Source organism: Ranitomeya imitator, chromosome 8 (genome assembly GCF_032444005.1).
Source record: "Ranitomeya imitator isolate aRanImi1 chromosome 8, aRanImi1.pri, whole genome shotgun sequence".
Taxonomy (NCBI): domain Eukaryota; kingdom Metazoa; phylum Chordata; class Amphibia; order Anura; family Dendrobatidae; genus Ranitomeya; species Ranitomeya imitator.
In genome coordinates, this window is record NC_091289.1 from 36,710,745 (window position 1) to 36,737,573 (window position 26,829).

The 26,829-nt window shown below is 41.3% G+C and overlaps 1 protein-coding gene across 1 annotated transcript in view; it reads left to right on the plus strand.

Moving 5' to 3' along the window:
* Window positions 1-26,419, plus strand: part of FAM120A (family with sequence similarity 120 member A) — a 58,269-nt gene extending 31,850 nt beyond the window's left edge. The window contains exons 4-17 of the mRNA XM_069736749.1: window positions 1,853-1,981; window positions 2,262-2,355; window positions 3,320-3,351; window positions 7,618-7,901; window positions 8,697-8,781; window positions 11,057-11,278; window positions 15,818-15,992; window positions 17,582-17,831; window positions 19,559-19,673; window positions 20,828-21,037; window positions 21,518-21,704; window positions 23,293-23,431; window positions 23,627-23,726; window positions 24,988-26,419. Coding sequence (XP_069592850.1) covers window positions 1,853-1,981; window positions 2,262-2,355; window positions 3,320-3,351; window positions 7,618-7,901; window positions 8,697-8,781; window positions 11,057-11,278; window positions 15,818-15,992; window positions 17,582-17,831; window positions 19,559-19,673; window positions 20,828-21,037; window positions 21,518-21,704; window positions 23,293-23,431; window positions 23,627-23,726; window positions 24,988-25,302 — 2,337 coding nt within the window. The 3' untranslated portion in view covers window positions 25,303-26,419. The remainder of the gene's footprint in view (window positions 1-1,852; window positions 1,982-2,261; window positions 2,356-3,319; window positions 3,352-7,617; window positions 7,902-8,696; window positions 8,782-11,056; window positions 11,279-15,817; window positions 15,993-17,581; window positions 17,832-19,558; window positions 19,674-20,827; window positions 21,038-21,517; window positions 21,705-23,292; window positions 23,432-23,626; window positions 23,727-24,987) is intronic.
* The last annotated feature ends 410 nt before the right edge of the window (window positions 26,420-26,829 follow it).

A 26,829-nucleotide genomic window follows, 5' to 3' on the forward strand; every position in this document is an offset into this window, starting at 1 on the left:
CGCAACGTGTCATTTTGTTGCGGCCGGCGCAGCGTCAAAACGACGCATGCGGAGGCGTCCGCATACATCCGCATGGCCTGCGTACCAAATGTTAAAGATAGGGTACGCAGGACGCATGCGGGGCTGAAGGTAGAGGCGCGACAGTGGGCGGGGCTTAACGGAGGAAGAAGGCTGCCCTCCGCAGCTCTGCCGAACGCTAGTGTGAAGCCAGCCTAAGGGTCTGTGCACAGTGTTTTTTGGTGAATTTTTTTGAGCAGAAACTCTCCAAAAAATCTTTTCTGTTATGGCCGATTGGTATGTATGTGCGTCCTTCAAGTTTTTTATAATTCACATGTCCGTTTTTGTAACTAGTTACAAAAAAACCTCACCAAAACTTGTCTTTTTTTTTTTTTTTAATTTAATTTGTGGATCAAAAATGCCCACTCGAGTAAAAAAACAAACTAAATATATAACACATGGATGAAGCCAGCCTTGTCATCAGTGTTTTTCAGCATCCTACTGCATAAAAAAAAATTTCATGTTTTGCCGTTTGGTTTTTTTAGTTCGTTTTTCCCCATTGACCAGAATAGGTGAAAAATGCTGAAAAAAAATTGACATGCTGCAGATTTGAAAAAAATTAAACAAGTGTGTAGAATTTCAGAAATCTAATACACTTTGCTGGGACCGTAATCTGCTGCGTGTTTTTTTTTTGTTTGTTTTGTTTTTGGAAGGTGGGCGTGGGTAGAACTGGACTTATGAATATACCCTAATAAGTGGAAGCTTAGAAATGTATTTGTTTTGCATGCGGATGCCATAGTGATGGTAAAAGCTGACACATGGACCAGGGATAGATAAAAATCGGATCCAGCAAAATTAAAAAAAAAAAAAAGTTAATTTTTTTTTTCTTTTATGCATAAATCCTCCCAATCGTCCATGATCTACTTCAGAGCACACATCCGCATTAAAACCCCTAGCAACCTGCGCTATATATTTGTGCTCACAGAAATGGCCTACATCATAAAATTAAAAAAAAATTATAAAAAACCCCAATACATTTTGGAGCCATATGGCGTCCCGTTTTCACGTTGTTGTTTTTTTTTGCCCTTTATTGGCACAATAGTCTGCTCTTCTGCTCTCTACTAATAATAAAATAATAAACCTGATCAATCCTTTTAGAATGGAAAACATTATAATTCACCACATATCCGCCATTGATTCTTCATCATTATCACAATTTATTGCTGTCCTGGGATCTCATTAACAATGGACCATCTGAGAGTTAAGCGGTTTGGACAGTCTGCAGTGAAAGCGCTCACCTGCCGGCAGGACGTCTCGTTGAAGGTTTCCTGCAGCCTCCATTGGAGGTTGTTCTCCTGACGGCACGCATACATCCATGGCCTGGGCAGATCGTTTTTTTTTGTTTGTTTGTTTCTGTGATTGTCATTCTGTCCTAAATGATGGTGACAGATGCAATACTTGTTTCCAGGCGCGAATATCATGTACCGGATGCAATTGACTTGGAATACAAAAGGCCACGGGTCAATAAACAGTAATGGCTGCTCTTCTTCAGGACGTCTTTGTGAGAATGCGGCTCCAAAACTCGGGGAGGGGTTGGTGGGTAAAGGCCGTTTTGTGGCGCTTGTGGATTACCAAGGTGTACAGAAGAGTTTACCAGCATCACTTCTTGTACCCATTGGCTTATTCTTTTCATTTTAATACATATATAGTGCTAATTCTATTCCATAATCTCTGTAAAGTCATAGAACAAAATCTGAAAATGTCCTATCAGTAAGGTCCAAAATTCCACGTTGATGAGACTGTATTAATATTCTGATGTACAAACCTCATTCTAAATGTGATTTCCCACGTTTAGGTCCGTGCCCACCAGCTGGTGTTACCCCCATGTGATGTCGTTATCAAAGCGGTTGCCGACTATGTCCGTAATATTAAGGATACAAATGATTTGGACTCGATCTCCTCTGATGTTTTCCAGCATTCACAGGTGAACATATTGGGTTCAGACGGCCATTGTAAAACTCGTGCCAATCTTTGCCGCAGATTACAGATGTGATTGACGTGGTGTTCGGCTCTGTGTTCTTTCACCCCAAATCTATCAATGAAGAATGGTGAATTTTTTATCCGTTCTTGCGTTATCGAGGTCTCTCTGCTTGGCGGCAGGACATGGCGGTGGGGTGTAATGGTCGGCAGTGGACTTATGTTGGCGTATCGTCAGATGTTTGGTGACTTTATCTCAGATATTAATGGTTAATTCTGTTTTTCAGTCAAGAACAGATGACAAAGTTTCCCGTTTCAAGAGAGCAGTCGCATATTACAGAGCCACCAACAAGCCCCTGCCGTACCCAGCTCCTTACCTTGGTCAGTCTGAGAAAACCAATGCTTTCCTGCTTTGTAGCTAGGTCCTCACGGCCATCAATCCTGTAGGGCAGGGGTGGGACAGACTCATGGTGTGGCCCATGGGACTCTGTTTTTATCTCTATGCCTATCTTGGTCCGCAGGACGGACAGGAACAGCTAGATGACCAGATGTGGTCTCCAGGCCGCACTTTGCCCAGGTCTACTGTAGGGTCACCACTTGGGTTATAGTAATAACTTCTGAAGGACAGGAAAAAGTTAATACGACAAGCAAAAGAAAGACGCAATGCATTTTAACACTCCAACTTGAGAGCCGCTATTTGCTATGTCTTTGTAAGCTGACCAATGGAGGCTAATCCCAAGCGAGTGACCTCCACTATAGCATCCTTATGCCCCTCTGACATTGGGTCAGCGGTTATCCTTCCGAGACATCCTCTTATGGACTAATCCGGTCAACCTTGATCTTTTGCTTGTCAGACAATTTTATTGGAAAAGTGTAGTAATAGTGACCTTCATGTATCTGCTCCTCAACTGCCAATTAAAATAATTATTCTCTGAATAAAGATGGGACAATCAATTTGCAAGTCCTGGTCCATTGATCACGTCAGTAGTCTGCGACTGAGAAGCTCCTCTTGCCTCCCGTCATCAGCGGCTTTTCTTTTGATTAGCCGGCCTGGCGGCGTGATGTCACATATGCGTTAACTATGACGTCACACCCGGCTGGCTAATCAAAAGAAGAGCCAAGGAGGACCCTCGGGTAAGAGATGGTTCTCTCTGGACTTGTCCAGTCACAGATTATGGACGCGTCCCCTGGACCTGGTCCTGCAAATCGATTTACACCAGCAAATAATAATGAATGTGGCAAGGTTATTGTAGACATTAAAAAAGTGAAATCTCAGCTGTAGTAGTATGTATCTGAATAGTCGCTACCATACGGGCTACTTATGGGGTGTTTTTACTCTTTACAGGCAGACCGAATAGAGGTCCCGGTATGATGCAGGTATGTCTGTACGATGAAATGTGTTAATCTGTCCCGAGAACACTTGGTCATTTTTAGTTCTGGTTAGGGTTTAAAAAAAAAAAAAAAAAATTATTATTTATACATGTATTTATGGTTTAATTCAGGTTTCAGAGTCTGTATTTAGACCACAATACCACGAATGACCTGAACAAATAGCCTTGTAGGCGTCAGGAGACCCCACGGTTGGTCAAGGCATTGCATTTTATACCCAGAAGTCTTAATTCAGTCTTACTTGTGTACACTTGGGTCAAATGCACCAGAATCACCAGTATTTCCTGATTACACCTAGAGTCTAAGGGATAACATTTCTCCTTGTGGAGAGTGACATGGCAGTGTAAGGAGACTTATAGGCCGTGCAGTGCTCCGCTGTGGGAAAATAAATATGCACTCTAGTGCCATCTGTTGGAAGTAGCAATCCTAAAGGTCAATATTGATCCTGTAATGTGCCTTGTCACATGACAGGATAAAAGCCAAGGCAGAATCTCAATTTGCAGACACATGTTTTAGGGTGTTACCCTTCCTCAGTGCAAAGCGTGAGATCTGAATTGGCTGTATGAGGGGCTTCTGACTGGTTCAAGGGGTAACGTCTCTCCTTGTGGATAGGGGCATGCCAGTGTAAGAAGACTTGTAGGCCTTGTAGTGAAATTGGTGATTAAAGTGGTGGTTCTATAGAAAACATATACCACCTATCCACAGGATAAGTGTACGGTCACTGCATGGGGACCCACATAACGTAGGGGACAGTCATTGAGTGGAGCAGCAGTGAGCATGTGTGAATGGATCAGTGGTTGCACATGCTCACTATAGCCCTGTGTATAGCCCCGTTCATACAGGGGACTTTAGAGGCCCCCTTTTATGATTTATAAGGTTCCAATAGTTATCATGTATGTCAGGGCAGGGGATATGTCGATTATTTTCATACATCCCCTTAACCCCCGCCCAAATGGGCGATTTTGCTTTTTTTAATGTTTTTGCACTTCCAAGACCCATTCCCTTTTATTCATTTTTTTTTTATATTAACAGTGGTGTGAGGGCTTTATTTTTTTTTTTTGCAGGGTGAGTTGTATATTTGGATGACACCATTTATTTTATCATGTGATGTACATGAAAGCGAGAAAATAAATTCCAAGTGCGGTGAAATTGCGACAATACCAAATATGCAGTTTTTTTTTTTTTTTTTATCAAGTGGTAACAAAAATCTGAAATTAATTAAAAATGGTTTTGCTTATGTCGCTTTTTTCCTGAGATCTGTAACATTTTCAGTTTTTGACCATTGCAACTGTGAGAGAGCATATTTTTTGCACCCTGAGACAATGCTTTTATTGATACCATGTTTGGGTGCATAAAAATATCTTATCGCCTCTTATTGCAGTGTTGCCGTGTGTGAATAACCACAATTCTGGCTTTTTTTTTCTAATTATGTTTACTGATCGTGTTTTTTTTTTTTTCTTTTATTTCTAGTAGGGAAAAGTAGGGGGGATTCAAAATTTTTTTTTTTCAACATATTTTTAACCCCTCTCTGACCTTAGACGTACTATCCCATCGAGGTGACCTTGGCCTATCCCTATGTGCCAGGAGCGGTCACGAACCATTAACCCCCAGCACACTGCGATCAAACATGATCGCAGTGTTCCGGCAGTATAGGGATGCATCGCGCAGGGAGGGGGCTCCCTGCGTGCTTCCCTGAGACCCTTGGTAAAAGAGGCAAAAAACAACGCTTTATTATCATACCGCCAAACAAAAAGTGGAATAACACGCGATCAAAAAGACGAATATAAATGACCATGGTACCGCTGAAAACGTCATCTTGTCCCGCAAAAAACGAGCCGCCATACAGCGTCATCAGCAAAAAAATAAAAAAAGTTATAGTCCTCAGAATAAAGCGATGGAAAAATAATTATTTTTTCTATAAAATATTTTTTATCGTATAAAAGCGCCAAAACATAAAAAATTGATAGAAATGAGGTGTCGCTGTAATCGTACTGACCCGAAGAATAAAACTGCTTTATCCATTTTATAAACGCTTAGGGTTTAGGGTTACATTTACGGTTGGGATTAAGGTTAGGGGTGTGTCAGGGTTAAGGCTGTGGTTAGGGTTCTGGTTAGGGTTAGGGGTGTGTTGGGGTTAGGGTTTCAGTTATAATTGGGGGGTTTCCACTGTTTCGGCACATCAGGGGCTCTCCAAACACGACATGGCGTCCGATCTCAATTCCAGCCAATTCTGCATTGAAAAAGTAAAACAGTGCTCCTTCCCTTCCGAGCTCTCCCGTGTGCCCAAACAGGGGTTTAGCCCAACATATGGGGTATGAGCGTACTCAGGAGAAATTGGACAACAACTTTTGGGGTCAAATTTCTCTTGTTACCTTTGGGAAAATAAAAATTTGGGGGGCTAAAAAAAACATTTTTGTAGGAAAAAAAAGATTTTTTTATTTTAACGGCTCTGCGTTATAAACTGTAGTTCAAAGTTCTCATAACACATCTAGATAAGTTCCTTGGGGGGTCTAGGTTCCAATATTGGGTCACTTGTGGGGGGTTTCTACTGTTTAGGTACATCAGGGGCTCTGCAAATGCAACGTGACGCCTGCAGACCATTCCATCTAAGTCTGCATTCCAAATGGCGCTCCTTCCCTTCCAAGCTCTGCCATGCGCCCAAACAGTGGTTCCCCCCCCACATATGGGGTATCAGCGTACTCAGGACAAATTGCACAACAACTTTTGGGGTCCAATTTCTCCTGTTACCCTTGGGAAAATGCAAAACTGGTGCTAAAAAATTTTTGTGGAGAAAATTTTTTTTTTATTTTCACGGCTCTGCGTCATAAACTGTAGTGAAACACTTGGGGGTTCAAAGCTCTCACAACACATCTAGATAAGATCCTTAGGGGTCTACTTTCCAAAATGGTGTCACTTGTGGGGGTTTCAATGTTTAGGCACATCAGGGGCTCTCCAAATGCAACATGGTGTCCCATCTCAATTCCAGCTAATTTTGCATTGAAAAGTCAAATGGTGCTCCTTCCCTTCCGAGCTCTGCCATGCGCCCAAACAGCGGTTTACCCCCACATATGGGGTATCAGCGTACTCAGGACAAATTGTACAACAACTTTTGGGGTCCAATTTCTCCTGTTACCCTTGGTAAAATAAAACAAATTGGAGCTGAAGTAAATTTTTTGTGAAAAAAAGTTAAATGTTCATTTTTTTTTAAACATTCCAAAAATTCCTGTGAAGCACCAGAAGGGTTAATGAACTTCTTGAAAGTGGTTTTGAGAACCTTGAGGGGTGCAGTTTTTAGAATGGTGTCACACTTGGTTATTTTCTATCATATAGACCCCTCAAAATGACTTCAAATGTGATGTGGTCCCTAAAACAAAAAAATGGTGTTGTAAAAATGAGAAATTGCTGCTCAACTTTTAACCCTTATAACTCCCTAACAAAAAGAATTTTGTTTCCAAAATTATGCTGATGTAAAGTAGACATGTGGGTAAGTTTACTTATTAAGTATTTTGTGTGACATATCTCTGTGATTTAAGGGCATGAAAATTCAAAGTTGGAAAATCGTGAAATTTTCAAAATTTTCGCCAAATTTCCGTTTTTTTCACAAATAAACGCAGGTAATATCAAAGAAATTTTTCCACTATCATGAAGTACAATATGTCTCGAGAAAACCGTGTCAGAATCACCGGGATCCGTTGGAGCGTTCCAGAGTTATAATCTCATAAAGGGACAGTGGTCAGAAATGTAAAAATTGGCCCGGTCATTAACGTGCAAACCACCCTTGGGGGTAAAGGGGTTAAAAACTTTTTTTTTTTTGTGAAACTTTTTACTGTACTTTGTAGTCCCCTTTAGGAACCAGAACCTGTGTTTGTCTGATACTATACACCTCAGTACTGCAGTATTCCTGTGTATAATAAAAATCATAGTCTTTTATAAACACCGGCCACAGGCTGGCTTTTCATAGGGGGTTTTCAGCAGATCCCACCCGTCATAGCAATTCATTGGTACCCCGCCACTGTGTTGTGGGGGAGCTGATGGGTGATTAGAGCCTAACACCTCCGAGGCCGAACTCTGTAAAGGCCGCTATCACAGACTGACAGCAGCATCTAACAGGTTAGCAGCCGCAGGTGGAGCCTTGATGTTACGGGCAGATGATGGCTGAATTGTGCAGCCATCATGTGCCTGCAGAGATGCATTATTTAGAGTATTTTTCTATTGCACTTTTCCCATTATATGTAACTTTTGCCATGTTTTCAGGCACCACACATGTCCGTCCCTTGTGGAACTCCCCATAAAGGTCCATATCTGTACAACCTCTCCGAATCTACTGCCGCCATCAGTCCAACAAACAAAAGCGTATGTGAGCAGAACAATTACAGTAACATTCCCCATGAAGGCAAACATACCCCCCTGTATGAGCGGTCATCTCCCATCAACCCGGCCCAGAGCGGGAGCCCGAACCACGTGGACTCTGCCTACTTCCCACCATCATCTGCTTCATCCTCATCCGACAACGACGATGGCAACGGAGGAGCCACCAAGTGAGTGTTTTCACGATACTGCCCAGCTCGCCACCATTTACCTCTAGACAGTTTCTTCTGGATTATAGCAAAAACTAATGCTTTAATATCACACGAGCATAGTAAAATAATCAATCGCCCGCTGCGCCATTGCTCTGGTGGTCCCCGCTAGCCCTCCAGGTAGATGCCGCATCTATCGTTCACGTGACTACTGCAGCCAATCACTGACCTCCATGGTGACTCTTGCACATGACCGCCGAGGCCAGTGATTGGCTGCACAGGCAGGACCAGCAGGCGATTAAATGATTGGTTTTTTTTTGTGTTAACATAAGTCCATGCTCTTTAGTTTTGTCTTTTTTTATTTTTATTTTATTTTATATATATTATTTTATTGATTTTTTTTTTTTTCTGCAATACCAGATCCAACCTGTGGACAGGTTCTGGAGAAAGCATGTTTTTATTTTTAAAGTCATGACAACCCCTTTAAGAGAGATACTTATCCACCAGTTCGCTCTGCAGCAGAATAAGCAAATTATGGTGAAGGGGGCGAGGAAATGTGCAATTTGTAAAGTCAGAGCAAAGGCAAACCAATGAGATTCCGGATCTTATTTTTCAGCAGACTTTTTTTTAAAAAAATGGAATTATTCCCAATAGATTTTTTTTATTTACGGTAATTTTTTTTAATTTTAAGCCATATTCAGTTTTGTTTTTATTAATTGGGTGAAGCAATGTGGTGTAAATATTGGTAAATAGATGAAATAATGAATTTCATCAATGCATTTTTTTTCTTTTTTCCCCCCCATTTTTGTTTTTTAGCCACATCAGCGGGACCAAATGTGACTGGGATAAAAAGGGCAAGTCACTGGGCAAAACAAAGAAGGATGCCACAGACCAAGCCAAGGTATTTTTTATTTTTTTTTTCCAATAATTTTTATTAGAATTTTAACAATTTTTAACTGGGTATGGTAAACCAGGAGGGGGAGGAAGGGAAGGGATATGAAGTTAGGAAAGGAAGCCAGGGTATTTTTTACCATAGTCCCAGGCCCACGTTCTATGGCCGAGATATCAGAAAGCTTTATGATTCTAGGCCAATTCTAGTGGAACTGGTTCATATTAAATTCATATATGTACAGAAGAACGCTGCTTTTTAGTTAGTTTTTCTATTTATCCAGATGTAGCAAAGGTTTTCATGATTGAATGTGTTATACGAAAATGAAATGTTTCTTTACTCACCCTCCCCGGGTCCAGGGCTGAATCTCCGCCGCTGCTACCAGCGTCTGTTATTGTTTACAGTGCTGAGGTCACATCGAGAGAACTGCAGCCGGTCAGTAAGTTTAGTTATTGGCCGCAGCGCTGTCAACATAATATTCAAAACCAGGAGCAGTGGTGGAGATTCAGCGCTGGACCTGGGGAGGGTGATTAAAACATTTTTTATTTTTTAACCCCTTAGTGACCGAGCCAAATTTTTGAAATCTGACCAGTGTCACTTTATGTGGTAATAACTCTGCAACGCTTCAACAAATCCCAGTGATTTTGAGACTGTTTTTTCGTGACACATTATACTTTATGATAATGGTAAATTTAGTTCAACATTTTTTGTGTTTATTTATAAAAAATATAAAAAAATTTGAGAAAAATGTTAAAAAATTAGCAATTTTCTAAATTTGAATGATTATCCCTTTAATCCAGATGGTCATACAACAGCAAACCATTAATAAATAACATTTCCCTCATGTCGGCTTTACATCAGCACCATTTGTAAAATGTTTTATTTTGTTAGCATTTTAGGAGGTTTAAAAATGTAGCAGCAATTTTTCATTTTTTCAAAGAAATTTACCACATTTATTTTTTTAGGGACTTATCCATGTTTGAAGTGACTTTAGGGGTCTCATATATTGGGAAACCCCCAAACGTGATACCATTTTAAAAACAGCACACCCTGACATATCAAAAACTGCTGTCAGGTAGTTTATTAACCCTTCAGGTGCTTTACAGGAATTAATGCAAAGTGACATGACAGAAATGAAAATGTGTATTTTTACCACCTAAATGTTGCTAACTTCTAAACAGATTACTACAGCCGTCAGACTCTAAGGCTATATTCACACTTTGCGGATTTTGCTGCGGATCCGCAGCGGATTTGACCGCTGCGGATCCGCAGCAGTTTCCCATGAGTTTACATTTCAATGTAAACCTATGGGAAACAAAAAACGCTGTGCACATGCTGCAGAAAAATCCGCGCGGAAACGCTGCGGATTACATTCCGCAGCATGTCACTTCTTTTCTGCGGATTTTCAGCTGCTCCAATAGAAAACTGCAGTTGAAAATCCGCAGAAGAAAACGCAGTAAAAACCGCGATAAATCCGCAGTGAAAACGCGCTGCGGTTTTCACTGCGGATTTTGGAATTCTGCTGCGGAAAAATCCGCAGTGGAATCTGCAAAGTGTGAACATAGCCTTAGGCCGCTATTTGGTCATGAATTGCCATCGCAACATCAGGACAACAAAATCATGATCTGAGGGCACCAATTGGGATAAAGAGGAAGCCCCCACACTCTGTTAACCATTTATAATGATGTAGTCACTATTGACAGCAGTATCTAAGGGGTTAAACAGATTTAGAAGGTGCAAACACTGATCGTGGCTGATACAGCAAGTTGTCAGCTATAGTGTACAACCAACAGATGCTGGATTGTCATCTGTATGGGGAGGCCATTCTCTTATATGTCAGGTCAGTTAAAAGGCGTATTGGCGGTCATTAAGGGGTTAAACTGAACCTGAGGAACCGTTTTCTGAAAGCAGAAAACCATTTACATTAGACGAACCATTGTTCGATGTCATATTACACCTTCTTTTGTGCCTCGGTATCCAAATGCTGTGTTTAGGAGTCAAGGTAACCTTTGCTAGATCTGTAGCTTTCATTATGTATGTTATAATGCTAAACACTATCCTATAAAATCAAACCATTCAATGAAACCTTCTGGGACTAAATTGCAGTGAAGGTGGTCTTTTAGGCATGGTCTTCTGCCAGTAAGATGGCCAGTACACATAGTATATGAATATCTGGTCTGGATATGGGGGTGTACTGATTTATTACAGCAGTTACACCTACTGTGCCGAACGTCAGTAAAGGTTGAGCCGGGCGAGTACTCTTCTACCTTTCTTGTCATTTACACAGACCGAAAATCCCTCTCCCGCCCAATCCGCATCCAAGGCTACAGACAAGAAAGTAAACCAAGGGACTCTACAGATACCTTGTCTCCTTTCCATGCCCACCAGGAACCACATGGACATCACAACTCCTCCGCTGCCTCTGGTGGCACCTGAAGTATTGAGAGTAGCGGAACATCGTCACAAGAAAGGGTTAATGTACCCCTACATCTTTCACATCCTGACAAAGGTACGCAATGGCTTCACTGCATGCCTCATGAATTTGGTGCTGGTAATAAGGTATCTACAATTATGGGAGAATCGATTTTTAGGACTGCGGTCCATCAGCCGGGTCAACGAGAGCCCTGCGAATCTCCTTACCTCCTGGCATTGCCATCTCTTCTCTTGATTAGCCGGATTGGCGTCATCATCGCAGTGTGACACATGACACGCTAGACTGACCATTCAAATGAGGAGCCTTGAATGCTGGGCGGTTAGAGGACATTTGTAGGCCTCCGACTCAGGACTGCCACCGGGAATTTTAGGGCCCCATAGTGTCAACGTTTTTGGGCTATTTTGAGACTCCGCCCAGGCTCAATCTCAGCTCCGCCTCCACCCCGCGAACCTTCCACTGTCCCACCGCCCACTCTTGGGAAAAATGCCACTTCTGCACCACGTCCTCATCAATCACACATTAACAGTTCCCATCAAACATCAAAAAGTTACATTATTTCAGTTCTTCAATACAAAAAGTGAAACTCGTATTCTAAATAGTCATTACAAACAGAGTGATCTATTCCAAGTGTTTATTTCTGCTAATGTTGATGATTATGGCTTACAGCCAATGAAAAAAGTCATTATCTCAGTAAGTTAGAATTAAAAAAAACACCTGCAAAGGCTTCCTTAGGGTAAGTTCACACAGGAATTTTTTGCTGCGTATTTTTGCTGCATTATTTTATGCTAATTTAGGTGCGTTTTTTTGGTGCGTTTTTTTTGCTTCGTATTTTTGCTGCGTTTTTTTTCCTCTTTTTTCAGGCTAATGTCCTTGGATTTTCAGCAGCAAAAACGAAGCAAATAATGATACCTGCGTTTTTTTCAACACCCATTCAAGTCAATGGGTGAAAAAACGCAGCAAAAATGCTGAAAGAAGTGACATGCTCTATGTCCAAAAAACACAGCAAAGCACAAAATACTGACCAAACAAAAAACCAATGTGTGTGCATGAGATTTCTGAAATCACATAGGCTTTGCTGGTACTGTAAAAAGCAGCTGAAAATTAGCATAAAAAAACACAGCAAAAATATGCAGCAAAAAAGTCCTGTGTGAACGTACCCTAAGTGTTTATAAAGGTCACTTAGTCTGTTTCAGTAGCGCCACAATCATGGGGAAGACTGCTGACCTGACAGATGTCCAGAAGGCAGTCACTGACACACTCCACAAGGAGGGAAAGCCACAAAAGGTCATTGCTAAAGAAGCCGGCTGATCACAGAGTGCTGTATCCAAGCATATTAATGGGAAATTGAGAGGAAGGAAAAAGTGTGGTAGAAAAAGGTGCACAAGCAACCGGGATAACCGCAGCCTTCCAAGGACTGTTAAGAAAAGGCCATTCAAAAATTTGGTGGAGTTTCACAAGGAGTGGACTGCTGCTGGAGTCATTCCTTCAAGAGCCACCACACACAGACGTATCCAGGACATGGGCTACAAGTGTCACATTCCTTGTGTCAGCCACTCATGGCCAATAGACAACGCCAGAAGCATCTTACCTGGGCCAAGGAGGAAAAGAACTGGAGTGTTGTCAGTGGTCCAAGGTGTTGTTTTCAGATGAAAGTAAATTTTGCATTTCATTTGGAAACCAAGGTCCCAGAGTCTGGAGGAAGAGTGGAGAGGCCACAATCCAAGCTGCTGGAGGTCTAGTGTGAAGTTTCCACAATCAGTGATGGTTTGGGGAGCCATGTCATCTGCTGGTGTAGGTCCACTGTGTTTTATCAAGACCAAAGTCAGCACAGCCGTTTACCAGGAAATTTGACAGCACTTCATGCTTCCCTCTGCCGACAAGCTTTCTGGAGATGAAATTTCATTCTCCAGCAGGACTTGGCCCCTGTCCACACTATAAACCAGGTATTGGTACTTTTGGAAAAACAGTATCACTGTGCTTGATTGGCAGCAAACTCGCCTGACCTTAACCCCATAGAGAATGTTTGGGATATTGTCAAGAGGAAGATGAGACACCAGACCCAACAATGCAGACGAGCTGAAGGCTCCTATCAAAGCCACCTGGGCTTCCATAACCCCTCAGCAGTGCCGCAGGCTGATCACCTCCATGCTACGCCGCATAGATGCACTAATTGATGAAAACGGAGCCCGACCAAGTATTGAGTGCACTTACTGAACATACATTTCAGTAGGACAACATTGCGGATTTTAAGCTGGTGTTATAAAGTATTCTAATTTACTGAGATAATGACTGTTGGGTTTTCATTTTCTGTAAGACATAATAGTCAACATTTACAGAAATAAACACTTAAAATAGATCACTCTGTTTGTAATTACTCTATATAATATGAGTTTCACTTTTTGAATTGAAGAATTGAAATAAATTAACTTTTTGATCGTCTAATTTTGTGAGCAGCTCCTGTCCATAGCCTTCAGCTTTTGTTTTGGCCAAAAGATTTTTTTTTTTTTTTTTTTTTAAGTCCGTACCACGACAAGGTGGACTCTTTTGGCCAGGCCCTACTCTAACCTACTTTATTAAACATTTCAATACTTTTTGGGTATATATTTATCTTTCCTTAAGGGAATGTGTCACCTGGGTTATTTTAAGAAATGTATACTACCACATATAAGGGACAAATCCATAACACCATGATCAGATCAGATTTTACCACCACATAGTGACTGACCACTACAATACTGATCATTAATTTAAAAAAACCCACAATACTAATATTGCCATAAGGCTATGTTCACACGTTGCGTTTTTGGCAGTAAGAAACTTACTGCAAAAAAAGCGGGTTTTGCTTTGTTTTTTTCTGCGTTTTTGTCATGCTACAATTATCTTTTGTCCATGCTGATAAAGTTTAGTGCAAAAAAAAAATCTTATTCTACTTCATCAGGTTTTGTCAGTAAAACCACAGCAAAAACTGATACCTGTGTTTTTTTTACTACCCATTTGCTTTCAATGGGTGAAAAAAAGCTGAAAAATGCTGAAGGTGGCTTGCTCCATTCTGCAAAACCCAAGGTTTTGCACAAAATATAGGACAGAAAAAGCTGTGTGCATGAGATTTCTGATATCTCATAAGCTTTGCAGGTACTGTAAAATGCAGGTGAAAGTTTGCATGAAAAAAAGCTGAAAAAAACAATGTGTGAACATAGCCTTAGTGCAATAATACACAGTAGTGCTGTACATAGTATACAGTGTATAGTGTCAGTGTACAGGTAATAGTGACTCACCAGTGACATTATACACAGGAGCTCTGTATATAGTGTACAGATAATACAGGGATCGTGGTGACGTTATACACAGGAGCTCTGTATATACTATATAGTGTATAGTGTACAGGTAATACAGGCATCGCCAGTGACATTATACACAGGAACTCTGTATATAGTGTACAGGTAATACAGGCATCGCCAGTGACATTATACACAGGAACTCTGTATATAGTGTACAGGTAATACAGTGATCACTGGTGACATTATACAAAGGAGCTCTGTATATAGTGTCAGTGTACAGGTAATACAAGGATCACCAGTAACATTATACACAAGAGCTCTGTATATACTGTCATTATGCAGGTAATACAGTAATCACGGTGACATTATACACAGGAGCTCTGTACATTGTGGATAGTGTACAGGTAATACAGTGGTCAGTGTGACATTATACACAGGAGCTCTGTTCCACCTCTCGTGTCTCCCCTTTTCCTCATAGTTTGTAAGCTTGCGAGCAGGGCCCTCATTCCTCTTGGTATCAATTTTGAACTGTGATTTCTGTTATGCTGTAATGTCTATTGTCTGTACAAGTCCCCTCTATAATTTGTAAAGCGCTGCGGAATATGTTGGCGCTATATAAATAAAATTATTATTATATAGTGGACAGGTAATATGGGGATCACCTGTGACATTATACACAGGAGCTCTGTATATTGTCAATGTGAATACAGGGATTACCGGTGACATTATACACAGGAACTCTGTACACCGTATATAGTGTCAGTGTACAGGTAATACACTAACTCACCGGTGGTGTCTCTAGTTGAAGTCCTTCATCTTCATCCAGCACAGACCACCATCACTTCCAGCCAGGATTCGTCTCTGTAGAAAATAAGTTATCTAGAGCACATTCCCCAATTTTTCCTCAACTTCTACGCTACGCCAGATGGAGAAAGGTGAGTGTTGCCCTGCACAGTAACAGGATCTCTCCCCCATTGAAAACCGTGTCCTCAAAAATAAAATGCATCAGAGCAGTAATAATGTCCTACATCCTACATTCTTGCACCTTCCTGTAATAACATCCCCCCCCATCATGTCCCCCATTTGTTCTTCCATCCTGCCTCCACCTATATGTCTCCATCCTCCTTCCATAGGAGGCAGAGTAATGCAGTTTTTTGTAAACAAACAGTAGCCGGGGAACAGGTTTTTTTTTTTTTTTCAAAACCAGTAAACTCCTTTACCCTTTCCATAAACAAATTTGTTGCTTTTGGGGAAACAGAAAGAAAATTATGGGCAATGATCTGAGATAAGCCTCACTATAAGGTTTGTTAATTTATATATATTATATATCTAAAAGGGCGAAATAAAAATTCCAGTTACAATAGAAGATGAAGCCAACAAGGACCTCCCTCCTGCAGCAATCCTTTACCGAGCGGTGCGCCAGTATGTCTACGGAGTCCTGTTCAGCCTGGCAGAAAGCAGGAAGAAAACGGAGCGCCTGGCATTCAGAAAGAACAGAATGCCCCCCGACTGTAAGTGACCCCGCGTCATATAAAGGGAGTAATGATGACGGACCTTTCACATGTTCCATTGGCCAAAGCTGACGCCCAGCTGCATGCCAGTGATCTACTCTACGCTGTACAGCTACGAGCAGAAAAGATCAGCTCTCTATATATGTATAAAGGAATTATGAGACTAGACACAAAAATGTCTGCTTAATCTAGTTTTATAAAGCAGAAAAGGAAATTTGGTTGGTTTGTGTATTGGGAATCTTAGTTCACATATGACTTAAAGGGCTATTCCTGTCTCCAAGACGCTATCCCAATATGTAGTAGGTATAATAACAGTATTAACAAATACCTTTAATTAGAAATGTAGTGTAGTTCTTCTGATTCACTGTGTCATTTACCCCATGTGCAGGGCATGGAAGTTTCTTGGGTATCCATGATCACAGCCGCTCCTATAGTGACAGCTGGTTACGACCACTAAGCTACTGCTTTGCCCTGTACATAGGGTAAGTGACATGCCTAATCGGAAGAATTATACTACATTTCTAATTGGAGTTTTTTTCTAATAATATTATTACAGCTAGTACATATTGGGATAGGATCTTGGAGATGGGAATACCACTTTAAACCTACCAAACCCGGATCGCCTGACAATATTAAGTGTTTGGGGCCTCCTGACTCTAACAGCATCATCTTTCTGGGAAATATAAGGATCAGGAAGTTTCAGTTTTTAACACTCGGCCCTTTTGTGACTAAAGGGTTATTCTCATAATCGCATTTATTTTCAGAAAGCACAGTAAATACATACTTATTGTTAATATACAGACTAAGCCCAGCAATAGTTTTCTTTCATGTACTTTTATGTCTTTTTCATGTCTATCTGCCCCTCTGTGCTTCATGTAGCTGAACGGGCTGTCCTATTCTGCTAAAACTTCCAGCAGCTCTTGCTTCTCCTCGGTGCTGCAGACCCCTACCCATGTCCTGTGTGCTCCATCCTAGCCCCACCACTGAGTTATCATCGTGCTAATGTAAGTGTAGAATTCACCTTATTACCCTGTGCACCCTGCTCCTGTATAGTACCCTGCCTGATCGATGCTCTCTTCTGCCATCTTCATCAGTATAGATGCTGTGCTAGTTTTAGATCATTGACGGTTTCTAGCAGAGCTCAACTCTCCTGCAATCCTCCACAGCAGAGCTTGCAGACTTGAGCTGTTTGTTGCCTTCTGTGAATGGCAGAGGGTGGTTATTCTACCATCTGCATCAACAGACTCCACTCTGCACTGCCAAGTTATTACAAGCTATGTTGTGGGGGGAGTGCAGGAGAGTTGAGCTCTGCTAGAAACCAGCTAGCAATATTGTAAAACCATCCAGTCAGCTGATTATAGATGGCCGAAGATAAAACCGGTCAGGCAAAGTATTGCACAGGAGCAGAGAGCGCACAGGGGGGGGAAAAGTGAATGCTAAAGGTAAAACACACTGGCAGAGCGACGCCGGCAGGACGACAGCGGAGAGCGACTGCACTGCGCATAAATCGGGAGTACTGGAACTACGTCAGGACAGGGTGGTCTGGCTGCAGCGTTCTCCGCCCGCCTGACTCACTGTGTACCTTACAGATTACCCAGTCATTATTAAGGAGTGGGCCACCTACAAGGGCAAGTCCCCACAGACCCCAGAGCTTGTGGAAGCCCTTGCTTTCAGGGAATGGACTTGCCCTAATCTGAAGAAACTTTGGTTGGGAAAAGCAGTGGAAGACAAGAACCGGAGGATGAGAGCTTTCCTGGCATGCATGAGATCTGACACCCCGGCCATGCTCAATCCCGCCAACGTGCCCACTCACCTCATGGTGCTGTGCTGTGTTTTACGGTAAGTGGCTTACATCTATTTTTTTTTTTTTTTTACAATTCCCAGCATGTTACAGAACAATTCCTTGTTTCCTGTGATCCTCCTGCCGGCATGAAACTACAACTCCCAGCATGCTTTGTGAGTTGTAGTTTTGCAGCAGCTGGTTAAAGACTACTTTTTATGATCCTGTCTGACTGTTCAATGGTCTTTTGGAGCAGCAGCGAATGGAGCTGGGCTCTGATCACTGCTGTTATCTATTTATATGGCACAGCCAGTATCTGACAGCAGCATTTAAATGGATCAGATACCAGTGCTCGCATGCACAGATTACCATCAACCGCCCACAAACCGATGAGTTGGCACCAATGGGTTACCCTGTCAGACGCGGCCTGCTGAAGGCCACCATCGCTGCCTCCTCGCTACTCCTGTGACGCCATAGGCTGCAGGGAGATTGCACTTGCCCCATATACTAATGTATTACGGTATACCGTCAGAGGATCTCAGGGTCAAGTTCATGTTACCAAGGAGGCTTTAAAAAAAAAAAATTTAATCGCACCCTTTTCCTGCCATTAAAAAGAGATGTAAAAAAAAAATCAACATATTTATTATTGTGTCCTAAAAAGTGCATCTATGAAAAGTTTAATCAACCTACATGATTAACGCTGTAAATAAAAAAAAAAATAAAAAACTAACAAAAATAGGTATTGTGGTTTTACAGTCACCAGACCTTTCTAGAAGAAAAAAATGCAATAAAAAAGATCAAAACATTGTATGTCCTCCGAACTGGTATCAATAAAAACGTTGTGCAAAAGACGAGACCTCACACAGTATTAATGATGGAAAAAATGCAAACATTGTGGATCTCTGACAATGGTGACCCAAAACTACATTAAAAAAAAAATTCTCTAACTTCTGATTTTTTTTTCACCACTACTATAAAAAAAAAAAAAAAAATTCTATGCCAGTGTGCTATCGCAATAATTGTACTGACCTGGAGAATGTTTGTTAATTTTTACCATACAATGAATGCTGTACAAACAAAACCCATAAAATAATGGCGTCATTGCATTTTTTTTTTTCTCCCACCCCACAATTTCCGTATAGTAAAATAAATAAGTCTCGATCAAAACCAAAACTAGTCCTGCAAAAAAGAAAAAAATAAGTCCTGATAAGGTGCTTTCCACAGAATGTAAAAGTATGCCTCTTGGAAAAAGGGGAAAAAATGCAACATAAAAAATAATATTGGCTGCAAAGTAAAGGGGTAAATACCAACGACATGAACTTAATTTTACAAATGACCCTTTTTAAATATCCTTTAAAAATGTATTTATTAGATATCTGATACAAGTGGTTACTAAGTGTATTTATAAAACGGGACGACTAATGAGGTCAGTTGTAAAGAACATAACTTAGAAGATTAAAGCGATTTTTGTCGGCGGAAAATAATGTTCAAAGTAAGCACAGGCGCTCGGCGCACCTTTCAACCTGCTTGTTTTTTTTTATCTACCTTTCTCTTTATTTGGCTTCTGTAAAGCCAGAGTTGTCATTTAAGGGAAGAGTGGACAAAGATAAATGCAAAACAAGTAGATGGATGGTGATCTGAACTGTTCAATCATATCAGGTGTGCACTGAGCTTGGTTTGCATAGTCATTTTGTCCTGACAGGCTCAGTTTAAGTCACACAGTAAAAATTACCAATTTATACAAACCCAGTATCGCAATACTTTTTTTTTTTTTTTTCTTCTATAGGTATATGGTACAGTGGCCCGGCATCCGAATACTTCGTCGCCAGGAACTCGATGCCTTCCTCACCCAAGCACTGTCACCAAAACTCTATGAGCCTGATCAGCTTCAAGAGCTCAAGGTAAGTGCCACAAATTACTTGGTCATGCTCTTCTGTCTTGATTTTAGACTTAAAGGGAATCTGTCACTAGGTTTTTGCTACTCCATGTGATAGAAGAATAAAGTAGATGCAGAGACCCTGATTCTAGCGACGTATGACTCACCGAGCTGCTTGCTTGCATTTCGAAAAAAAATCACTATTTTATCTGGTGCAGATCTACCAGTTCTATGAATGTTGAGCTCAGTATAACCCCGCCCACACCTCTGATTGGCTGCCCATGTACAGTGTACACAGAAAGCTGCCAATCAGTGCTGGGGGTGGGGTTATACAGAACTCATGAATATGCTTGACTTCTTGGCAGCAGGTTTACTAGTCCTCTAATGATGATCTCCTACTGATAAAAAAGTAATTACAGTAAGCAGACCGATAAGTGATACATCGCTGAAATTAGGATCTCTGTCTCTACATTATGCTGCCCTCAGATTAGGTGGAAAAAAACTGTTGACAGATTCTCTTTAAATGTGCTCCCTAGTAGTTTTTCCTTTTCAGCAGCAGTTTGGGCCGTTGTTGTGATGTTGGAGCAAATATTTCATATTGTGAATTTATTTTTATTTTGTGAGAGCCGAGTGAAATGTTATGCAGCCATGTCAGTAGTCGGTGCGGTTGCAGAGCACTGCGATCCTCCAAGTACCGGTGACCTCCTCGGTGTCCCTTCTGTTTAGTAGACCCTCGTGACGTCATGCGCGAGTCGCTCTGCAATATTAAACATCTCAGGGCCGACATAAGAAGAAATGCCGTGGATGCCAGGGGTAGTTGAAGGCTCTCGGTGCTCTGTTCCGGTGGCCATGGACTTAACCTCGTGGCTTCTGCGAATAATTTTTCTCACCTCTACTATTTTTATGTCATTTCTAGTTATTTTAAAGCTGGGTTAGATCCCATCACGAGAGCTGTAAAAACTTCTACCCAAAGTAAAAACATGACGGTACTAAAAATGACCTACTTTTTTATGTAAAACTTGACCCATTTCTGCTATGATGCCTTCACATTAGGTCACAGTCCCAAAACTTCTAGTTTGTGTGTTGCCTTCAGAAGTTTATACAGCTGTTTTTTTTTTCCAAGTGTAACTTATCTGCATTTAGTTGTTTGTCTGTTCACCTTGGTTATTCTTGTTGTAGATTGATAATCTAGACCCCAGAGGGATCCAGCTGTCTGCCCTATTCATGAGTGGCGTGGACATGGCTCTTCTGGCCAACGACGCCTGCGGACAACCCATTCCCTGGGAGCACTGCTGTCCCTGGATGTATTTTGACGGAAAATTGTTTCAAAGCAAGCTCATAAAAGCCACCAGGGAAAAGGCCTCACTAATTGACCTCTGTGACGGTCAGGTATGTCCCCAGAGCTCTAGGTAAGTGCTTGAGCAGTCGGACATCTTGGGCATGTAGAGAAATCGCGTTGGGAGCAGGTACAGTGGACATCTTCCTGGACACGAAGATGGCGTTGAGTGCGGGCAGTTCATTCAAATGGGGGACGTGGGACCCCACTGTGACGATCAATCCAGTAGTCAGATCCCTACTATTGTCGTAGTTATCGTCTAACCCAGGGCTGTGGAGTCAGTCAATGTCATGGAAATTGAGTCGTCGGAGGTTTGGCTTACCGACTTCACAGCCCTGGACCTGTAGATGGCTGATGGAGATATCCCAGTAACGCCAAGGCTTAAAAATGTCTTTGGCCGTGTCCGGGAATCATCCCGAGGGATCAGGTTAAAGAGCAGCAACTTTAGTCAAGACGAGACCCCAAATTATTCCAGATAATTCCCAATAAAAGGACATGCAAAATGCAGTAAGCCGCGTTGTGTTCTTTTCCAGGCTGAACAAGCTGCCAAGGTGGATAAGATGAGGCAAAGTATCCTGGAAGGGCTACACTTTTCCAGGCAGAACCACCCACTGCCATTCCCACCGCCACCTGCCATGCCTTTCTACCCTGCTGCTATGTATCCACGACCTTTTGGACCAATGCCTCCACCTCCAGGCAGAGGAAGAGGAGGATTCTCTGGTACGTGTGTGTGGCGAATTCAAATGCTAATTTGGACCTACTGATTGGTTGCGTTTTCATGAGAAGGAAATATTAGAACGGGTGCGTCCTACACTTTAAGGAAGATGGAGGTTTCCAGAACAGATTAGGTGGAGGTCACCGGGTTTGCACGAGGCTCATGTAACCCTGTTACCAAAGGAAGATTTAATTCTGATCATAGCGGCACATTTTTAATTGGGGTAAGAATGCCTGTGTCAGGTTGACCCCTTCCTAATCTAAGACGCACGAATACATCCTATATTGGGAGCTGGCTCAGAATCTGAGCCTGCACCATACAAAGCTGGTGCTGGCTGTATTATACAGCTTGCAATGGCCTCCGATAGCAGCTATCAGAGCTGGCTTTGATCGCTGCTGTTTTGCCACTAAAATGTCAATGTCTGACAGCGGCGTATAAGCGGCACAATCACAATGGGCATCCGGCTGGGAGCACATTGATCCCTGCAGTGCAATTGTGGGTTTCGATAGGTTGCCAGGGCCTGCTTGAGCCCTCCACCCCCACCTCTCTGCCATCATGGTTTTATTTTGATCCCAGGCACAGGCTTATCTTCATTGAAGACTGTGATTTTCGCTATATACTGTAATACTTTATTGTATTCTAGAATACTCATGATCAAGTTCCCTATGAGTACTAAAAAATACAGGAAAAGTAAAAAAAAAAACCTAGAAAAAATAGCATAATAAAAAGTTGAATCATCTGTCTTCCCTTTTTAAAAAATGAAGAAGTTAAATATAATCTGTAAAGCTCTAAAAACATAAAGATCTGTAAACATACTCACAAAACACAAAGGGAAATAAGTTGAAACGCCAAAATTGCCATTTTGGTTTCTTTCTTGCAAAGTTCTAAACTCTTTTTAACCACTTAGGAAAGATGTTTTTTTTTTTTTTTTCTATCTCTGTAATTGTCTTGTCCTGAGGAATTTTTACTGCACAATGAACGCCATAAAAGCATAACACAAAGAACAGTGTCGGAAAAGCATTTCTCCACAATTGAAAATTTCTGACCCTAAAACTACTTCTGTAAAAAAAAAAATCTCTCATACTGCTATATCGAATAAAAAAGTTATCACTCTTGGAAGATTCCCAGCAATCAATTAGTTATCACAAGACAAGTCCCTTTAAAAAAAAAAAAATAAAAAAATATCATCCTTCTCGGCAGCACATTGTCCTATGGAGAACAATAGCAACCTATGTGCACAGAAGGATCCATTACTGATCGTTCTGCATGAGTAGGAAAATACTGCCAACTTGTCTAAGCTGCCTATTAAATGTCTGCTGATCTGCACACAAGTAGCTCATGGGCGGTCGTGTACATCCCGCCCCCAAGGAGCCCTTTTCACAGAGGAAACTGTCATTCCTGATCATTGTCCATGTAAACGCGTCAGTCGATCGAATGGCGTAAGTAGACGAACGCCAGTCGGCTCGTTAGATCAGCGATCATTACGAGCGAGCACGCCATCCGGGTGCAGCAATTTCGCATCTGGCATGTCGGAGATATCTTACAGCCAGTCTTAAGCTACATCAAACACTTGTGATTTGTTCATGTCTTCAGGGGTCCAGCCCATTCCTTCTCAGGGAGGAAAGCTTGAAATAGCCGGGACGGTGGTCGGCCAGTGGGCAGGAACAAGACGTGGACGTGGCAGAGGACCATTTCCCCTGCAGGTGGTTTCTGTTGGTGGACCAAATAGAGGGTATGTATGCCATGTTCCAATACTCTCATGTTGGTAATTTTTGATAATAACACCAACATTGACTCTCAGGTATTTGTCCAAACAGTATGTCCATATCCTAGCTCAATGATTTCCTACAGATTGATTCCTAACAAAAATATTTTTACGGAGCATCAGAAATGTAATTTTATTTATTTATTTTTATATTGTTTTCAGACGTCCCAGAGGAGTTATATCAACCCCTGTTATAAGAACTTTTGGAAGAGGGGGTAAATACTATGGAAGAGGAGGATACAAAAATCAAGGTCCCTTTCAGGTACATTACTGACCTGAGCTGGAAACTATCGAGGGCTTGATATTGGAGTGTAGGTGCAATCAGCTGACTGGTTCCCTTTAAAATCTAAAAACAATTAAACGCATCAAAACACCTAACATTTTGGTAGGACTCAAGACTTAAAAATGTAAAGCCTGACTATGTATCTGTAAACCCTACAAAGTGCCAAGTACCCACCTTGAAAATATGCGGGTGCATGACCGCAAGTATGCAATATGCATAAGTGCAGTCACATTCTAACTAGACTTGAGCGGCTCCTCTGAATACGAGTTAATTGACAAGTCTAGTCGGAATGTGATCGAAAGTCTGCAAATTGCATACTTGCTGTCACATGAATGCATTCTCTTTGCACTGGAGAATTCTGATGTGAGGATGCACCTGTCTGCAGTCAGTGACTGCAGATTTGAACCCCACTTGCCGTGTTTTTTCGGCCCGTTATTGCTTTCTATGGGGCCGCAAAAATTCGTAGGAGCGCCGTATGCCGTAAGGCCGTATTTATGGCCGTGAAAAAATATCGAGCTTGCTCGATCTTCTTCACGGCTTATGGACACAGCCCCCATTGTAAATCAATGGGGCTGCAAAAACAACGGAAGCTTGTTTTTGCGGTGCACTGTCACTTCCGGTTTTTCCCCCCAATACTTTTGCCATAGTATTGGGAGCCTGGAAAACGGCGATCCGCCAGTTTTTTGCGGTCCATTATTGCGGCAGACCTTGAAAATTGCGGCGATGCGGCCCTCAAAAAAAGACCCGCAATAACGGGCTGCAAAAAACCCGGTAAGTGTAAAAGAAGCCTAATAGTTAGCGTATGCTACACAAAATAGAAAAAAGTAAACTACATACTCTCCACCCCCTGACTTCCCCACTGCAGGCAGGTGACCGGTGCCGCCAATCGGCGACTGTTGATATGATACAGCCTTCTCTGCGTTCTCACAATGTCGATTGGCACTCATTTACTATCCCTCCCAACAAAGACTGACGAATACAGATGAGCGCATTCTGTCCCTATGCCGCATTGTGTGCTGCCGATAACAATTACATTTCTGCCCACAAACTATTCTGCCACCCGGAAAACTAGCGCTTTGCTCCTTTTTCCGCTGATCGCTAGGATATTTGCAGCGGCCCATTATCAGAGGGTGAACGTTCTTAAGACAGCCCATTCCGACGATTGTCATCCCCTTAGAAATATACGTCTTTGCTGTAATTTCCGCTAATAACTATGACTTGTGTGCATTTTTACCGGTAGACCAAGCCGCCATACGCCACTTCTGCCGCCGAAGTGGCCAAAGAGCTTAAGACACAATCCGAAGACTCCAAATCATCCGCCGTGTCTTCAGATGGATCTCTGGCCGAGAACGGAGTGGGGAACGTGGAAAAACAAGCTTCCCAGATCAACGGGGGCTCGGGAGACGTCCGACCTTCCAATCACTCTGAAAGTGCCTTAAGCAGTGACTCTAAACCGTGCAATACAAATCCTCACTTAAATGCACTAGCTCCAGACAGCGCGCGCCATGACGAGGAGACTCTGGCGGCGGCGGCTGTCTTAAAAAAAGAAGAGTAAACTTATTTTTCTAGAGGGTGAAGGATGTTAGACAGTTCTGGGTGAGGAATATCTGGAAAGATTGAGAGCCTACAGTTAAGTACATTTTTTCCTTTCCGTAAGTGAAAAATGAGGATTTTTGGAAAAAAATTCGGATCCCTCTTCTGATGTCAGGCTAAAAAAAAAAAAATAAATAAATAAAAAAAAAATAAAAAAGGAAAAGATTTTATTTTACTTTTTAACCAGTTGTAGTCAAAATGCCGCGAGGATAAATCACAGGTTGAGAATAAGAGCATTTGACTCCCATCTTTAAAGAAACATACGCAGAGTTAAAAACTGGTTCTAACATCAAGAAAGACAAAAATAAAACCGCTTGTTCTGTTTCTTGCGATACTAGAACACAAATTTTTGGCAGGTTTTTTTTTTTTCCAGTATATATTTATATAAATAGCTTAAATATAATTTGTAGCATCTGGCACCATATGTATGCCATTATATTTGATTTTACAATACTGTGTCACGAGATTTAAAAAAATAAAAATAAAAAAAATCAAGAAACTTTGGTTTCCAGATTATGATAATATGGCACAAGCATTTTTTTTTTTCATTTCATCGCTGTTGACGTGGTTTTTTTTTTTTCCTGTTTTTTTTTTTCCAACTAAGATGTGCAACTTATTGGAACACAAAAAATATAGCGTAACCTTTGCAGATTTTTGCTGATATTTTAAATGCTCATTACTCATATTATTCAAGCAAGTTAGAAATCATAGGAAGAAAAAAAAAAATCCTTTTTTTTTTCCACCCCGAAATTGAGAAAAACGGGCGTTCTCAAAAAGTTTCCGTAATACTGTTCTACCATGCATCCGTGATCGATGACGTCGTGTGGTTTCTTGAATCAGACGTAGACCATTAGTGCTACTATTGACCTGCATGGTTCATCATTTTTAAGGTGTGTAGTTAATATTATGCATGTTCTCGTCCTATTTCTACCATTCTTACAAGTTCTGTGCCCATCTGCAAAACAAGAAAAAAAAAATAAAAACTAATAATCGGTAATAGTTCTTTGAAAGATGTTACTTATGTTTAGTCATTGACTGATCTCTCTCTAACCTTTTAACAAAAACAAAAAAAAAACTTTTGTGATTATTGACCTCTGTTGCATTTATCCTAAAAAAACAAAACAAAAAAATATGAATTATCTAGCCGTTTAAATATCAACGTTTCCCTGGTGTATCCATTGCTGTATTGCATTATTGTTCTTTGTTGCTGTTTTCACATTAGAAAATGAATTATGTGATAAAAAAAAAAATCATAAAGTGCTTTGATCTTTAATCCTTTCCAAACTCTTTCTCCCACCCCAACTTCTTTCGCAGGACAGCTTTGCTACTTCCTGGCATCTTCTCTTTCAGGAATGTAGACGTTTTTTTTTCCTTCCGCAAAGTACACCTGTATCATTTTTGATGTTTCTGTTAGTGTTTCCAAAAAAAAAAAAAAACTTTTAAATGTACTTTTTTGACGGAAGAAAAAAAATATCCCAAATCACTTTTC